This window comes from Anabrus simplex, chromosome 1 (genome assembly GCF_040414725.1).
Source record: "Anabrus simplex isolate iqAnaSimp1 chromosome 1, ASM4041472v1, whole genome shotgun sequence".
NCBI classification, from domain to species: domain Eukaryota; kingdom Metazoa; phylum Arthropoda; class Insecta; order Orthoptera; family Tettigoniidae; genus Anabrus; species Anabrus simplex.
This window is the reverse complement of record NC_090265.1, coordinates 776,084,480-776,104,218: the sequence shown is the minus strand read 5'-3', so window position 1 is coordinate 776,104,218 and position 19,739 is coordinate 776,084,480. Positions and strand designations below refer to the sequence as shown.

Sequence of the window (19,739 nt, the reverse complement as noted above, 5' to 3'; positions counted from 1 at the left end):
CACCTTAAGATGGAATGTTATAAAACATTTCAAAAAGGTTTAGTCTCTCTTCTTCACTGTTTTCGCCAGGCTGAGTGGCTCAGACGGGTGAGGCGCTGGCCTTCTGACCGCAACTTGGCAGGTTCAATCCTGACTCAGTTCGGTGTCATTTGAAGGTGCTAAAATACGCCAGCCTCGTGTCGGTATGCAGATGGTCATTAGTACCCTTTAAACGGATAGCTATAAGAAAATTTCGCAAAAATAGTCAATGTACAGACATACGGTCGTTACCATTTTGTTTATATATATATATATACTAGCAAGATACCCGTGCTTCGCTACGGTATTATACTGAAATTTATAATTGAATGCTTATTGTTTTATATATAATCCGCCAAAATCCGCGATCTGACTGGTTATCTGAGAGAATCAGCCAAAATTCGCGATCTGACTCGTTTTCTAATTGATTACGGCAAGTTTCCTCCCATTTTTCAATCTTTCTTTCAAGCAATCGATTTCGTACTTCCAGGGCTAGGTCCAGGTATTCCATCCGGTCAGTTGGGTCCCTAAATCTTTGCCATCTTTTCCTATAAGAATTTTTAATATGGATCAAATTCTTGAGGAGATCCGGCGTGGTGTCCTCTTGGGTGCCTTGGCGGTACTGAACTCGTGGCTGGACTGCATTCTTAGTCATTACCCGTCCAGGACCCGTTTCCAGCGCGGTCTGCACATTTGACGACGGTCCAGAACATTATTATTATTATTATTATTATTATTATTATTATTATTATTATTAAAGATGTTCTGGACTCCAAAGCAAGATACAAGACCGCTACTTGGCGGTAAATTACATCTGCTGCCACTGTCATTGTTAACAATGTGACCAGCACCATTGTCGCGCGTAGCCAAGTGTGCGGGATTTCTGGTGATACGAATGACATATTCCGTGCATTGTTGACCTTATTATAGAGATGAACAATTGGACGGTCAATCTCATTCCTATCGTTTATTTGAAATATGTTTAAATTTTTATTTATATGCCAGGAGAATGTACTGTAATCTAAGAACGTTCTCCGAAGAAAAAGATGGCTCTTGAAAACGAACCCAGGAAAGATTAAAAAAATGATCGATTTATGATCAGAATAAGTACATAGGAAATCTACAGCCTGTTTCCAGTCATTCGACAGGGTCAGGAATGGAATGAATAAAGCGCCCATCTGGCGGCGGCAATAGGAATTGTGCCGGCTGCCGAAGCCTGTCGCACTCCTCTGGGGCAATGGATAATGAATGACAAATGAAATGAAATGATATTGGACAGTGTTGCTGGAATGAATGATGACAGAGAAAGCCGGAGTATCCGGAGAAAACCCTGTCCCGCCTCCGTTTTGTCCAGCACGAATGTCTCATGGAGTGACCAGGATTTGAACCACATAACCGAGCTGTGAGAGCCAGGCGCGCTGCCACCTGAGCAACGGAGGCTCCTTATAAGTATATTATGAACAGTAAAATCAACTATTCTCACCTCCTTTTACACCCCACCGCCGTTAAGTTTATTTACCTCCCCTCCCCCCGCAAAAATAACAGAAAGGCATGTTTCTTTATGTTTAAAGGAGATTCCAAACACCAATGTTCACGTCTATTACCTTCAGTTTTGAGATATAAGTATCCCCATAAAAATAATTCACTTTTTCACTTCCTTTCACACTCCCCCCCCCCCCAATTGAATATTCCAGCAAAAACCTTGTTTCTTTAATAGTTAAGGATCTTCTAAATACCAATTATCACGAATTTAACTTCCTCAGTTCTTGATTTGTGTGACCTCATGGAAGGAATTCAACTCCTTTTCAATCCCGCCCCCCAAAATGATCCCCCCCCCCAAAAAAGCGTTTTTCTTTGTTTCTTAAGGAGATCCAAATACCAATTTTCACGTCTGTAACAACTTTAGTTTTTATTAAACGTAAGTATTCTCATACAATTAAGTCAATTAATTATTCAATTCTTTCACACACACCCCCCCCCCCCCGCTTCATTGGATTTTTCGAGAATACGTGTTTCTTTACTTTAAAGCAGAATCCAAATATCAAATTTCACGTCTGTAACATCTTCATTTTTGAGATATCAGTAGCTTAATTAAAATAATGGCATTCAACCTATTATTCACCCTTTTATACCCCTCCTATTGGATTTTCCGAAAACAAAAAAAACATGTTTCTTTATTTTTAAAGGAGGTTTTAAATACCAAATTTTACATCTGTAAACTCTTCAAGTTTTGAGATGTAGATACACTCATTTTAAAAATCACCCCCCTTTTCACACCCCCCCATATTTGGATTTTCCAAAAAAGAAAAAAAATCCTGTTTCTTTATTTTTAAAGCAGATCCCAAATACCAACTTTCAGGGCTGTAATATCTTCAGGTTCTGAAATAAAAGTAGCCTCATTAAAGGCATTCAACCCATTTTTCACTCTTTTCCACCCTTGTAACAGTATAAGGATTTTCAGAACGTTTATCTTTATTTCTGAGGGTGATTCTAAATACCAATTTTCACTCATTTAAAAAATTCACCCCCTTTTCACCCCCCCCCCATTAATTGGATTTTCCAAAAACAAAAAATACGTGTTTCTTTATTTTTAAAGGAGATCCCAAACACCAATTTTCAGGTCTGTAATATCTTAAGTTTCTGAGATATAAGTATCCTCTTGCAAGACATTCAACCCGTTTTTCCCCCGTTTTCACCCCTCCTAATGGGATTTTCCGAAAACAAAAAAATACGTGTTTCTTTATTTTTAATGAAGATTCTAAATACCAATTTTTACATCTGTAAACTTTCAAAGTTTTGAGATATAGATACACTCATTTTAAAAATTAACCCCCTTTTCACCCTCCCATTAATTTGATTTTCCAAAAATAAAAAATACGTGTTTCTTTATTTTTAGAAGAGATCAAAAGTACAAATTTTCAGGTCTGTAATATGTTCAGTTTCTGAGATATACTTGTAAGTACAGGTATCCTGATTAAAGGCATTCAACCCCTTTATCACCTTTTTTCACCCCTCCTATTGGGATTTTCTGAAAAAAAATACGTGTTTCCTTATTTTTAAGGACGGTTTTAAATACTAATTTTTACATCTGTAAACTATTAAAGTTTTGAGATATAGATACAATCATTTTAAAATTTCACCCCCCTTTTCACCCCCTTAGCGATGGAATATCCAAAAATCCTCTCTTAGCGAGCACCTACATCTTAATATGAATATATCCCCAAGATTTCATTTCATTTTGTCCAGTAGTTTTGGCTCGGCGATGATGAATCAGTCAGTCAGTCAGTCAGTCAGGACAAGTTATTTTATATATATATAGATATATAGTTAAGGAATCTCCTCCACGTACAACACCTTTTGGGCTATGTCCGCTGGACTTAACCTGCAAAACCGACCATTCATTATATCTTCTTTATTAATCCTCCGATCGAAATGATTCACATGAGAAGAAAAGTTTTAGAAATTGATTTTCATTAAGGATGGTAGATTTCCATCAAATTCGGATGTGCATTCTTTCGGAGTACAAAATCATGGTTTCGGTTTTGGATAAATCTCCAATAAATTTAGGTATTTCGAAATGCTATTGGCCCTAAAAACTACCCAAGGATAGGTGGATTCTAAATATCAAGTGTGGTAGAAAAATATCCAGTAGTTTTCAGGTTATAAGAACTCGCACAAACAAACAAACAAACAAACAAACAAACAAACAAACAAACAAACAAACTAACTCAAAAGCTAAAAAAAAGATGCAGGTGGCCGTTATTACACTTGAAACGGATAACTGAAGGGAATTTTCGCCAAAATAGTCTATGTACAGGCACACGCTCGTTACAATTTTATTTATATAGATACTAATTTTTACTGTCGAATGCAGACTAGTATTTCTACAATTTCTAACGAATATAATATGGACCTCTTTTTTTTTTCAATATGATTCGGTGGAGATACGAATTGGAGAAACTATTGTTTTTCATAAGGTCTTTGGCGAATTGCTATTCTGTGGACTTATCTAATTTTCATGACCAAATATGTTTTTCGTTATGATTTTAAAATGTCGTCCTGTTCGCCGAAGTAAAGGGAGTTGCAGTCACCACACTGCATTGTATATAAATTACCACTTCCATTAACTGATGGTATCCCCAGTCTTCGATAATTTTGAGAAATAAGAGTTCCATTTAAACGCTGCTTTTGTAGAAGAGTTGCTAGCATTTCAGAAACTGGACCGTATTGTGGTAGAAGTGTCCACTTTTTCTTCTGACAGTGGAGTGATGAGTACACTGAAATAGAATGTAATTTTGTTTAGATACTAATTTGTCAGTGGGTTTCGTATTGTAACCGCTGTTAACTGCAATTTATTTAACAATCTGGAGTTCTTTATCTGTATCTCATTTTGAATGCAGAATAAAATGCAGAAACATGTATAAATGAAGTATTTTCCTTTTCTGACCGCTATGTTATTAATAATTTCCACCTTTTAGCTTACTTCCCCTACCAGTTTTTCCGTTGTCAGTACCTAGTGTTGATGTCTCCAAAAGATAAGTCTGATTTTTAAATTTGGTATTTCTGTTATTTTAAAATACCTTAGTTTGTAAGATTAGATATTGCGTGCGAAGTCTGCATGTATATAACAAAATCTTAGCATGATTTTCCTCTTCTATTTGTAGCCTGGGGGTTAATTTGATTAAGGTCGAAACTGAAGTCCTGAACTGAATTTATTTGTGGAGAAACTACATCTAATACTTACCATCATTATTAAACACCACAACACATCTACAACAACTTGAATATTATAGGAGTTCAATCCCTTGGTGTAAAAGGACAAGTGAAACTTCCTCCCAGTGCACTAAGTAAAGTCGGATACAAAAATACAAGTAAAATTTTTCGTTAACTTATTTGTGATATTGCGTTGTCACCTGAAAATGTTACCCTGTTCAGGGTCATAATCTTGGAGTTATCTCAGAGGATCATCTTCAAGGTAATGATATACGTTCAAGAAGTCACGAGGCAAAACAACCGACATATCATATGAAACGCATTATCCACGATATTGTAATTAATTTTGCATGAATTCTGTACAATTCTGTCAAAACTTCATCAAACAAATGGAAGGATGCACACCGACTTTTGTAATAACAAGAAAAGAATGACACGTTATGATTACCTGAAGTTCTTTCCGTATTGAAGGGAATGACGCTACATAACTGTCAGGCCTATGATACCATGAAAGCATCATGCAGCTGTCAAGTTTTCTACAAACCTTATTTTAGTTTTTGCTATTATAATTAGCAGGTTAAGCTGTATAAGACATAGCTGTCGGTGATTCCTTGAACACGTTTCCGTGTTAACCTAGTTTCGTTAAAGTTTTGCAGGAGATATTGGAATCACACGCACACATGAGATGTCTTGCGTGACCACCAGGATTCAGTTCTATTGCACTAACGCGCGTCATTTCCTCTGTTGCAAACACAACTCAGTGATGTTGGTAAAATACCATTATTTTTAACTGCAAATGCTCTATAATGTTTTAAAAAATTTTATTCTACTTTAACTCAAAGTTATTATACACTTTCTTGATTCGCATGGTACTTTGAATCTTGAATCATTTGTTTGACATTACGGCCGTAGCCGTGTTGAAACACCGGATCCCGTGAGATCTCCGAAGTTAAGCAACATTGGGCGTGGTCAAAATTTGGGTGGGTTGCCACGCGCGGTTGGTGGGGGTTAAGGGAATGGAGGAGCGGAAATGAACTGGCCACCCTAGCGTATGTAAACTCCGGCTCAGGCACACCTCTGCGGAGGTTCAGACCTGTCTTCGGGCAGAATACACAATTACCTTACCTTATTTGACATTAAGCAACAACTGCGATAGCCTTTGTCGTAATATATTAATATATACGTACACATACATACAATCTCCATATAAACTCATCGAGCTTACTCCAGTGATAAACACCTCAAAAGATCTTACATGCCAATGGACACACCTGTGTATCAATATAAAGTTTCGCTCTGTACAAACTAGGCAATTACACACAAGTAAATTGACAGATATGCGAGTAACGACAAATGAATTATTTTAGAAAGGAAAGTCCATCGTCGGTACACTGATGCTGTTGTCCAATGTGTGTGGAAGAGCTGTCCATCAACGCTGTCAGTCGGACTATCTCGCCCTTGAATTCTGGTAAAATCTGGTGGAGGACAACCGTCCGGTTCAATGCGTAGTGGCCCTTTAAATGAGATCAAAACAACAACAACAACAAAACAAAATGGTAAAGATATCGTCGATGAATCCAGTTTTACAGCGCATTTAAGTAACTAGGTATTCACTAGATTTAAGCAAATACTGTGGAAGACCATACCTCTTCTGAAGATATAGAAACCTAGGAATTAACACTCAAAGTTTGCGTAGACCACTCCAGTCCTCTTCAATGCACTCGGCAATGAACTACCATGGATTTACCAACAACAATTTATGAAAACTTCGTTTGAAAATATTCAATGGGAGCTGACGGATTTCTTGACCTAACTTATTACTTAATTTAACATTAAACACCATGTGACGTTTTAGGATTTTCTTTAATCAACACCACATGATATCGAGATGATAAGATAACCTGGTACCATGGTTTTCCGACATACCGGCAAATCATTACCAACAGCTCAATGAATAGTGGTCTTCAGTGAGTGTAAGAGGGGTCGCTGGCAATGGTACGAATAGCTTTCTTTATCAACTTTAAAATATCACGTACATGCGCACTATTGCCAAAAATATTAGACTATATCCAAAAATACCCTGAAAAAAATGCAAGATATGCAGAACACACATATTCTTTGGTTACTACATCTTCAGATGACGCAGTAGGTATACTTAAGGCTCTATAAGATGGGTATACTTAACCGCCATTTTGGTTCATATATGTGCAGTGGAACATGTGATCAAATTCTGGTTTCATCTACGAACGCTCGCTTCATCACATTGAACGTATCGCTTTAAATTCACCGCGTGCATGGACAGAATAGTGCTATATTTGTGTGGATATTTATTACACAATGGTGGGCTGTTCTGCACCTAATTGTAGTAACGTATCTACTGCTGGGTACAGGTTGTTTAGATTCCCTTCCGATCTGCATTATACCTCCACTGCCTCTGCTACACCTTCTACTTCAACTGCTGACTTAAACTTGCATCCTGTTCCCACTGACATTATTACACTCCTTAATTCAGTCACATTGATCATTCAACATTCAGTTCTGCCCACGAAGTCCGGCAACAGGAGTTTAATATCCAAACACCACAGTTACAATATTTATCAAAACTAGCTTCATATGACAGAAATAATTTGTTTAACGTTGGTGGTAGTACCACAAATGCATTATTAAAAACCAAGATCTGTGGTAGGCCTATACACAGACAGGTTTTAAACTATGAGCTTTCTGACTAAAGCTCTGAAACATCCGTATTTCTTTTAAATTTGGGTGGTCTAAAGAAACCAAATTGTGAAGTTATGAAATTAATTTGTAACTGTGAGACCTTTTATACGATCTATAAGCATTATATAATGCAAAATGGTGCAAATCTTATAATGGAGAACATTCTGGATGATAAATGTACCAGTACATGTTCTCCAACGTGTTGTAATTTAAAAGAAGAACATATTAGACACTTCTTCAAAATTCAATCCTATGCTGTTGTGACTTTAACAAGAATGTACGGAAACGACGTAAAATGTATGGGACTGCTTCGGAAAAGAAGAGAAAAATGTAAACAAGGAATGGAGTGTTATTGTTTTGTAAATAGGGCCTACTGTAATAAAAGGAGGCAGTACATTTTTTAAATGTCACTAAAATATATATTTTTTAATGTGCTGCCTGAGCAAGATAACCAATGTTGCGACACTTTGAAGTTTCATAAAGTAATTCGTGTTGAGAAATCATATTACTTCTTCTCAAACCAGATGTATCTCTGTAAGAAAAAAGTACTGTTAACTTTGCCAAAGTCAAAAATGTGCAATAGTCTCCACAGCTCGTGGATCATTGCACTTACAAGTCACTGGTAGCTGATTATCAGTGCAATACTTCAGGTTGGGAGAGAAGATTCAGCTATAGAATTAGTTACTCTATTCCTATTTTCTTCCTGAATGTAATTTATAATAAAACATTTGTTTGATGAATGTTCGGTTGAATAAACTAAAATCCTCTGTTCATTTCAACAGAATACGCTGATGAGATTAATAAAATTCCTCAAAAAGTAAGTTTATTTTGCAGATAGAATGCAAATTTTTAAATAAGAAAAAGGAATAAATTTTAGAAATAAACTTAAAGAATCCCAGTTACTTGGATGTGTTCGTCTTCGTACAGCACATTTCAACGTTATTCTTGTTCGAAGAACATTTTCCTTATTATTTCGACAACAATGAAAATAGCGCTGAATCAATTTCATGCAAATATGGAATACCGACTGAGATCATATGGTATCAAAATCTTCTATCACAATTTATACATCTTCCACACTGACCGATTACCACGTCAAATTCCACGATGTAAGAATGAAAGTATCCTATATCAATACCACGGTGGCCCTCATTTTATTTGACGGTTCTGCAGCGCATACCTTACGAACAACCTATTCTACTTATCAATAATATAATAATAATCCGATTTATTAGTAATCTATTTTATCCTAATATTTCTCCAGTGAGAGTACATGTCTAGTTTGTTTGTTTGTTTGTTTGTTAAAAGGCAAATTATCAACGGCCTGGCTTTTACAATCACCGTCTCGAGTAAGATTTTCACAATAATGTACTAAATATATTACTATGGTCCGCCTCTGTGGTGTAGTGGTTAGCGCGATTAGCTGCCACCCCCAGAGGTCCGGGTTCGATTCCCGGCTCTGCCACGAAATTTTAAAAGTGGTACGAGGGCTGGAACGGGGTCCACTCAGCCTCGGGAGGTCAACTGAGTAGAGGTGGGTTCGATTCCCACCTCAGCCATCCTGGAAGTGGTTTTCTGTGGTTTCCCACTTCTCCTCCAGGCAAATGCCGGGATGGTACCTAACTGAAGGCCACGGCCGCTTCCTTCCCTCTTCCTTTCCTGTCCCATCCAATCTCCCCATTCCTCTACTAGGCCCCTATTCAGCATAGCAGGTGAGGCCGCCTGGGCGAGTTACTGGTCATTCTCCCCAGTTGTATCCCCGACCCAAAGTATGAATCTCAAGGACACTGCCCTTGAGGCGGTAGAGGTAGGATCCCTCGCTGAGTCCGAGGGAAAAACCGACCCTGAAGGGTAAACAGATTACGAACGAATATATTAATATGTATGTTGAGTAACCGTTTGAGTAATAGTGAGAATTAGTATTTTTACAGTATATTAGTTTAGCATTATTTTCTAGCTTGAAGAATAGTAAAAAAAAGAGGGATATACAAGACAACTGTATGTCAGCTGCCTTACAAACGTAGTGTAGGAATGAACCATAATGGCGGGCGAGCATACCTAGTCTTTAGAGAACCCTAGGTATACTCGGGATAGCCTGACAAAACTATTGTTTATGTGCTATAACCATATCACCGTTGTGTTAAGATGTCAAGTTTAACATAATTTAGTAGGCCATCATTCTCTTGATTTTTTGATTAAATATTAGATTTTGAGTTTTCCCTTCATACAGGAGAAAAACATCTTTTTTTGAAACCATGACTTAACTTCCTCAAATGTGTGTTCGGACAACAATAATTTCATCAAAATTTTTACATGAGCTCAGAAAAGTAGAGTCGTCTACATATTTTACCCTTGTAACGAGCGGGACAAGGGTGAAATAAAGGACAATAATTGTTTGTACATTCTCATCAAACATGTTATCACGATCAGAAGGAGAAATGGAACAAGGACGAACCCTTGAGGCACCCTATATTTCCCCAAAGATTCTTTGAGGACACTCCATTTACCCACACATACTGCGTCCGACAGTACGTGTATATATACCGGGTGGTACAGCTGCCCCTATTTTTTCCCGAATATATGCAACCAGCTAGGACGTAAATGCCTCTTAGTCCCATCTTGCGCAACACCTTATAGCAATGTTACGTGCAGTTAACCCGATGGAGACTTCTCCGCACAATGGAAAAATGGTACAAGAGGCAGTAAGTGAGGTCCATCTCAAAAACACTGTACCATTTTATGTAGAGCGGTGTCCAATACTCTACTAATTTTTACGAAATGTTACTATACTGTACAAACCATAAACACGCCTATAGCTGTCGGTAGAGAATTGCGCACCTGATTGGTCCAAGAGGCCATTTTCGTTTGATAGAAAGGGCGGTCGTGGTATCATAGAAAACGTGATAGGGTAAGACCAATCACAGACATGTCAATGCACCACCATTTTGTACAGTCTCATCACATCGAAATTGATAGAAACGTGTTTTGCACTGTAGTTTATAATCTGTGGCACGCAAATGCTGTACAGCAGATGTGATAGCTTACGCCATGTAATTACTACCGTTAGAGCGATCAAAAAAGGCATAAAACGGGACCATAAGGCTGTAACTCAGCAGTAACTTGTCGAAGCGGGAACTTCCGCTCTCCTCGTGAATACAGAGTTACAACGATGGCGCTTGTACGTTGCAAATAGCTGCGCGGAATTACGTATGGAAGACGTACCTCGATAGGTTACTTGAAGCAGGAAGGGTTCCAACCATTCTTGAGTCATGAATTTTTAATGTCATTTCGTAGTCGCCTAGGCATCGTTTACGAAGACCTTTCTGAAGTCTCCGATATTCTTCTACGGAAGTTATAATAAACAGGTATAATAAATATCGCCACATACGCACCGATTGTGACTACCACCTGAAACATAACGCTGGACTCATTCAACCAAGTAACGCGTAGAAAATGGTTGCAACTATCTGGGCGTAAGAGAGACGCGATTCTTTAGTTCACTGTGGTGTTTGCACATTCGAGTTCAGAACTTTTAACAGCAACGATCAGTATCGAAGCGATAGCCTAGGTAATTCCGTTAGTACAGAGCTACGAGACCAATTCTTTGTCGCCTGCAGTGGCTACATAGCACCAATCGCAGCGAGCATACGATATTTTAGCAGGCATTTAGAGTTCGAATCTAGTTACGAGCTTTTCAATTTTATTTTTATATTATACTTGTAAGGCCATTCGTAATAAATATTTAACATTCTTAAGTCTCAAAAGTAATTTGCCACCTTTACAAAGAGAGCATACATACGAAAGGAATAATAACATGCGACTTCCATATGGCAAACGACTACAGGAAATGAAGCGCAGTGCACGTGTTGTCAACATTCTGACCCACCCATTCAACCAAGCAACTGCGCACGTTCGACTCGAAGACCAACTAACAGCGGTCTACACTTCATACGTAGGGCACATGAAACAGCATATCGTAATCCTAGCAGCAACGTGTGAGCACGTACTGTACGGTTAGCACGAAAGCAAACATTATGTATTCACGGGATGATTATGTGAATATGGTACTACTTTATGGAGAAGCAAGGCAAAATGGACGGGAAGCCAGACGCTTGTATCAAGAACGATTTCCTGGACGAAGGCTGCCAACTGCAGATACATTTCGACGTGTTGAAAGACGGTTGCGTGCAACGGGGTCATTTCATACATTACCCCCCGTTCGGGATGCTCCAGTGACGTCTGGAAATAACGACGAAGCTGTTCAAAATGCAATTGCATACAACCCGCACACAAGCTCACGGGCCATAGGAAATGAACTGAACATCAGTCATGTATCTGTACTGCGAATATTGCACCGCCATAAATTCCACCCTTTCCATCAACAGCTGCACCAGGAACTTCACGGAGATGACTTTCCAAAACGGATAGAATTTTCGCAATGGATATTACAAAGAGTTGAAGCAGATACGAATTTCTTAATGGACATTCTCTTTAGTGATGAATCCAGATTTCACAACAACAGAACTCTTAATCGTCACAACTTCCATTACTGGAGCGTTGAAAATCCTCACTGGATCAGGGGAGCTCGATTTCAGGTACAATGGGGCGTCAACGTGTGGAGCGGGATACTAGGTGACAAGATAATTGGACCATATTTCTTCGAAGGAAACCTCACGGGACGACGCTATCTAGAGTTTCTTCGTGAGTACCTCCCACTCTTATTGGAGGATGTGCCCCTTATGACACGGTTACGGATGTGGTTCCAGCAGGATGGAGCTCCCCCACACTGGTCGTTGGCAGTACGGAACCACTTGCATAGGACATATCCTGGACGATGGATTGGACGAGTTGGTCCGGTCACATGGTCGGCTAGATCACCTGACCTTACTCCACTCGACTTTTTCCTCTGGGGTTATTTAAAGGAAAGAGTCTATGAGCAGGAGCTTGAGAGCCCGAATCATTTACGGCGGCTCATCACGGAAGCCTGCAGGCAGATTCCACCACATATGTTCCAGCAAGCAAGAATGTCTCTCCTCCACCGTGCTCAGATGTGCATTAACGAAGCAGGTGGTCATTTTGAACATTTGCTTCATTAATCGAATGGCCATGCATAAGCCCATCGCACCGCTGTCGGTACAATCTCACTTTATTGCAAATAGCTCTTTTAAGAGCTCCTTAAAAACAAACATAGCTGAGTACCTGCAATATGAGAACTGATCATGATTTAGATTTGTCGTCAACAACACGACTCTGACGAACATCAACAACGCAATAAAAATATTCGTCGTACACAGGACTCGAACCGCCTACTAACGAACACCGGTACTGTCCTCTAACTTTTAGCAAGCTCGGCTATCACGGTTTGCTGTTTAGCGCTGTTGTGTTGCTGCTACTTCTAGTCATTCACCAATAATATTCTCTGTACAGGACGTTTCTGCGACACATAATTTTCACGATCCTTTACCATCAATTGGTATTTTATCATTAATGCTGATTTGCTTGACACGAATAAACGAATTATGGAGAGCGTTGTAAGAACAGACATTGTAGCGAGTAGTCAAGGTCAATATTTTTAGGTTCGACTATAATCTGCGGGTTGCATAAAACTGCGTGAATAGGGGCAGCTGTACCTCCCGGGTATAATACAAAATTAAAATAATTTCCAGAAATGCCGTAACATGCTAATTTATCAAGTAGAATAGCACGTGGCACACTATCAAAGATCCAACCTAGGTCACAAAGGGAAACCTTAATATAATATGTTTACTCAAAATTACTCATTAAATAACTAACAGCATCATTCAGTGCATTTATTGTTGATTTTCCCGGTACATAGCCAGCCATACTTTGATTATGAAAAAAGATTATTAGACACAAATTATTCATAAATTTGTACTAGAATTACATATTCAAAAACTTCTGAGGGAATGGAAACAACAGAGACTGAAGGCTAGATGCTACATTCTGACCTATCACCATTTTTGTACACTGGAACTAACTTAGTTTTTTGTTGCTCTGGAAAGTAACCAGTTTGAAGACTTTCATTTATGATCTTTGTCAGAGAAATAGAGTTTTTTAACTATTTGATTTAAGTCGCACAGCCACAGATAGGTCTTATGGCAACGACGGGATAGGAAAGGTCTAGGAGTTGGAAGGAAGCGGCCATGCCCTTCATTAAGGTAAATCCACAGCATTTGCCTGGTGTGAAAATGGGAAACCACGGAAAACCATCTTCAGGGCTGCCGGCAGTGGGGCTCAAACCCATTATCTCCAGGATGCAAGCTCACAGCAGCGCGCCCCTAACCGCATGGCAAACTCGCCAGGTCAGAGGAAAAGAGATAGAACTAATGGGCGAGTTTAAATTATTGTTGGTAAAGCCATAATTATCCTTGCTGTTTGAAGGTTTAATATTATTAACAACTTTCTTCACTTCTTCAAAGTTAACAATTCTCCATTTAAAATGTAAGTTACATGTGGTCAGTTTGAAAGTTTAGCTTATCAGGTTTTCAATAGCCATACTAGTTAATTGTTGAAATTTAGAACAGTTGTCTTCGACTGAATGGATGAAGCAATTATTAAACTATTTATGGTTATTTATAGCCACAGGTTTTGCATTAGAATTTTGTATCCAATTAATATTTTCTGGAAATTTAGCTCCTCTTTATGCCACTTTATATTTGTTCCATTTGCAAATATATGCCTTTATGGTATTTAATGTTTTCTGGATTTTTTATAGTGTATAGAATGTGTAAAAGAAAAAGAACCTTGAATACATTATACTGTAGGATACGGCATACACACATACATTTCTACAGCGCGGTGTGTTAGGGTTAAATTTCCTTTAAGAATAATCATAGGAAAATGAACGCAACGAATGTTGTTGTGATGTAGTTGGAAGGCGTGACCTGTCTTAAGGAAAACAATGGATAGGAAGAGCATTGGAAGATACGAGGTATTGCTGTAACTGTGACGATATAACAATTAACACCACTGCCACTATCCCCGTACCTTATTCACACGTCGAGGTCCGACCAGGTATCGTATTCCTTGAGGTGAGCTGAGTGTTTGTGTGTGCAATCTCAAACATATCGATTGTGCGCAGCGCTATCTCTGAGGACATTGAGATTTATGGCTCCTCTGTCGCTGATGGTCCCAAGTAAAATGTTATGGCGGGAGAACTCGAGAGAATTTTGTCTCGTCTGCTTGATGAGGCGAGTCCGACTATTCAAGCCGGTTGTGTGGAAGAACCTCTCTCACCTTTAATGGTCACATCTTGTGTAGCAATGGGTGTGTGAAATACAGATAGAACGTAACTATCTGCTACTATGTATTATGGTGGGCACATGCAGCTAATGTTCCCAAAGACCATCTCTCCCCCATTACTAGTGAAACAAATAATATTTTGTTAGGTTATATTGCAGGTTGCCACCGTATAGTGAAAATACAGTAACTGTCGATTTAAAAAAAAAAGCCTTTCAATAAGCTTGCATGTTGGCAGCATTTTTCATTATTTTCATTGAGTTGAACTATTGCCTTCATTCTCACTGTCCTATTATAAAATTCAGAGCTGGTACTTTTCGGAGTCATTTCCTTCGTGAAAGTTTCTCCAATTTACTGACGTCAACATTTAATGTAGTTTTTCATTTCTTTATAATTTGCTTTACGATATAGGTCTTATTGGATACGATGGGATACAAAAACGCTAGGAGAAGGAAGGAAGCGATCGTGGCCTTAATTAAAGTATAGCCCCAGCATTTGCCTGGTGTGAAAGTGGGAAACCACGGAAAACCACTTTTAGGGCTGCTGACAGTGGGGTGCGAACCCACTATCACCCAAATCTGGGTACTGACCGCACTTAAGCTACTGTATTTATCAAGTTCGGGTTATTTGGTAGTATGAAGGACACTGATGTACCTTACGTTTCATTATAGGTAGTAATATACTTAGATAAGGGATTCAAAAATATTGCTGCAGTACTTGCTTGGGTTTGGTAATATTTGGTGAATTTGGTAAGTAACTAGTCTAGTGGGAAATATTGATTTAAATCTGCCATTTTACTTCTCAGGCAAATTGTTAAATATAGTCACTCTAATGTTGAACTTAATCAACTTTACTGATTAATATTTATTTATTTATTTATTTATTTATTTATTTATTTATTTATTTATTTATTTATTTATTTATTTATTTATTGTTCAACATGCATTCCTGCCCACTTACAGAACATTTTCATTTCTTATTTCTAATTTTATAAATAATTTAAAATAAAAATAAAAATATGAAACCTAATACTATACTTATGAACCAGGGACAGTGGTAAGTGTGTGTTTCAAATTATTATTATTATTATTATTATTATGATTATTATTATTATTTCTCCTAAAATATACAATAATATACTATATAATCAATAAATATAATAATAATAAATAAAATAAATATAATAAAATATACTCATTTGTACCAGGGACCATACGTTCCTGGAATTCCCTCCCAGCTGAAATTAGAGACATAAGCAACCTAAAGGTATTCAAAAGAATGTGCTGGAACGTTTATCTACATTCAGAATAATTTACTTCAAGAAGTACCCTCAAATGTTAGATTAAGTAAATGAATAAAATGTACATGTAAAATTAGTAACATTGACAAATTTCGAGTTATAGTTTAATAATAGTAAATACTATAAATTAATTTTAAAATGTTAAAAACAAATTATGGAACTTTACATTTCTGTTAAATTACATTATTATTATATTATACTAAACTTATTTTTAATTTTAAGGAGTTATAATGTTCTGTTTACACAGGTGTACAATTATATGGTTTGGCATAATAGCAGGCTTCATAGCCTGAGTACCGTCATGTACAGAAAGACATAAATAAATAAATAAATAAATAAATAAATAAATAAATAAATAAATAAATAAATAAATAAATAAATAAATAAATAAATAAATAAATAAATAAATAAATAGATAAATAGATAAATAAATAAATAAATAAATAAATAAATAAATAAATAAATAAATAATTATTCTAAGGACTAAATTATTCATGGTACACAAGTATGCTACCCTATTTAATTTATGTCTTCTCTCTGTACGAGTTCCCCTCTGACTAACCTTAACAAGATACTCTCCTCGTTAAATATGTCCACGTACGGCATTTTATTAATTGACTGACATCTTCTTGTTCTTTGGATTGAATCAGGTACATAGTTGGTTCCAACCCCATTGTCGGCAGCCCTGAACATGGTTTTCCGTGGTTTCCCATTTCCACACCAGGCAAATGCTGGGACTGTATCTTAATTGAGGCCACGGCCGCTTCCCTCCCACTCCTAGATTTTTCCTATACCATCGTGCTCATAAGACGTATCTGTGTCGGTGCTACATAAAGCAAATTTTAAAAAGCTTCTTCTTCCGCCGCTTTTCTCGGTGAGGTCGTTAGTGTCAACTACGCCCTTCCCGATACCAAAGTATTCAATGTTTTTTTTTTTTTTTCTGTGGTGTTTGATAATATGGTGTGTTGTATGGATATGAAGAGGAAGTGTTGGAAAAAACACAAACACCCAGTCCCGATTCACAGTTAATAACAAAGCTCGGTTGAATTCCCGACCCAGCTCGGAGTCGAAACTGTTCTCTCGGAAACGATGCCTCAACGCTGACCTTTGAGGCAAGGAGCCTGATACTGCACATTTCAAGTTTTCTTCTTCAAAGTTAGAGGGAATTCCCGAATGACGTTACACCCAGCGCAAAACATTATGTACTTGTAACATTTTTTGTAATATTTTTTCATGTATTCGTTCCCTGTAATTATGTAACTTACATGTTAATTTAATACCATTGCACTGTCATCGCGTAATCTCCTAAATGCGACGGATTTGTTAATGATGACAGCTGCATGCAAATTAAAATCTCTTTAGCCTATCGAACACGAACGTTAAATATAACACTATAACTTACCTGTAAAACAACACATTATTTAACAAGGGATAAAAACACACACTGTTATATAAAGGACGATGGTGCAATCGGATTGGCGGAGAAAATATTTCTTTTCAACGAAATGTTACTTTGTTACTTCCGGACGTCCGATTAAAATTGACGATCTCGGCGTATTTATCCTTTTTTAATAATGTGTTTTACAGGTATAGTGTAGTACAATATTTACATTAACCTGTGTGTTTGACAGACTGGAAAGCTCTTCAGTTGCATTTAACTGAGTCAGCACTGTAAAGAGTGGCTTCCTAATTAACAAATGATAATGTTAACGATAAAACCGAGAACAGTCTGGGATCCCCGTCGAAGGAGAGTGGGGAATTATAGGAAAGGAAACGACGTTCGAGCTGGACAAAATAAATACTTCCTAAGCCTTCCATGAACGGAGTTCCGCCAGGAAGGACTGCAAGTGGAAACCACGACAAGTAATGTAACTTGAGATAAAACGGACTATAGTTTCTTCTTTCAGCACCTGTCACCTTCATTGTATATCCGTTGTTATAACTTGAACATGTCAGCGAGATCAGATATTTTCTTGTTGCTGTTTCAGTAACGAGTGTCGAGGGTCCTGTGTTCAACATAACTCGCGTCAACAGACTGCACATGGGAGCCTACCTGTGTATAGCCTCTAACGGGGTGCCACCTACTGTCAGCAAAAGAATAATGCTCATCGTGCACTGTACGTACTACTTCAACTCTTTATAATATTAGACTTTACTTATTTACACAGTTGAAACATATAACTTATATTTTAATTACCTCACTGATTTCAATTGGCGAGTTCGGGCCACTTTACGCACAATTTGCCGTTTGTCTTGTACTGATAACTTTGAGGGACGGCCACTTCTTCGTCCTTTTTATATTGTCATTGTTCGTTTGTATCTGTACACAATATTTTTAACGGTTGTAACAGCTCTTCCAATAATTTCACTTCTGTCCTTTAAAGATTTACCTTCCTGAAATAATCACACTAAAATCCTCCTTTCTTCCACGGTTGTTTCTTTCATTTTACTTCCCATTGCTAGCCGAACACGGAAACAGTGCTGAATATTACCTTACGACGTGTCAGCACAGACACAATGAGCCAGATGCGGCAGACAGCACGATGTCACGATGATATTGTGTACTAGACCAATACTTGTTTGGCGTGTAATGACGCACGCCGTTGTATTACTGGTCCGTTTGCAAACAGCGTGAATCTTCTTGGCTATATATTCAACCTACTGATGTATTTAACTGTCTTACATATCTGCATATGTATAATTCCATTATATGCATCATTATTTGTACCATAGAGTTCCGTTCATATGACGGCTATGAGCAGGCCAATACTTTTTTGAGCCACTGTAGGTTCAGGTAGGATCACTGGTATTCCTATAGACTTATTTTATTTTTTCCTGACTCCAAATTTTCACCACTAACATTTCATACTGTGTTATATGAAGCAAATAGATGTGTGTCAAAACAAAATTCCTTTAAACATACGTGAAATATATCGCCATTGTTACAGCAAAATCTAGTATCTCACAATGCTCTTCCTAGCTATTGTTCTCCTTAAGAGTGGTCACTCCTCTCGGCCTCTTTCGGGTATGCAGTCCATCAAATCAGGTTTCTTCCTATTCATTCTTACGTGTAAAGCACAATGAACCTTACCTTACAGTACTTCGGGATGTATGTTTGCATGACGTATTTACGCACTAGTGGCGCGCATTGTTCGAACTTGAGAAGGGTAACCAAGACGGAGCAACCACCATTACGCATGAGTGGAGTGTATTATCTAAAATGTCCAACTTTGCTCCAATTCGTTTGATAGGGCAAGTTCGAAGAGAAGTTTGCTAACTAGGGTGGACGACCTTGCTTGCTTTACTGATGTTGCAAGCAATGTGGTTTATCCAGAGATGAGTAAGCCCTTGTGTACAAAGAGCGAAGGCTGGGAATTTGAAGGTATGAAATGAAATGGCGTATGGCTTTTAGTGCCGGGAAGGTCCGGCCCGCCAGATGCAGGTCTTTTGATTTGACACCCGTAGACAACCTGCGCGTCGTGATGAGGATGAATTGATGAAGACGACACATACACTCACCCTCCGTGCTAACGAAATTAACCAATTAAGGTTAAAATTCCCGACCCTGCCGGGAATCGAACCCGGGACCCCTGTGACCAAAGGCCAGCACGCTAATCATTTAGCCATGGAACCGGACAATTTGGAGGTATAAAAGGAAGATGGAATGGTTGAGTTGACCATTACTTTTGAGTTGAAGTTTATCATGCCACGTGAATCGACGGACAGCGTT

The 19,739-nt window shown here is 38.0% G+C and overlaps 1 protein-coding gene across 1 annotated transcript in view; it reads left to right on the top strand.

The window, feature by feature from the left end:
- LOC136856927 (lachesin) overlaps window positions 1–19,739 on the top strand; it is a 328,011-nt gene that overhangs the window by 195,718 nt on the left and 112,554 nt on the right. The window contains exon 4 of the mRNA XM_067135191.2: window positions 17,998–18,126. Within this exon, the coding sequence (XP_066991292.2) occupies window positions 17,998–18,126 (129 nt within the window). The remainder of the gene's footprint in view (window positions 1–17,997; window positions 18,127–19,739) is intronic.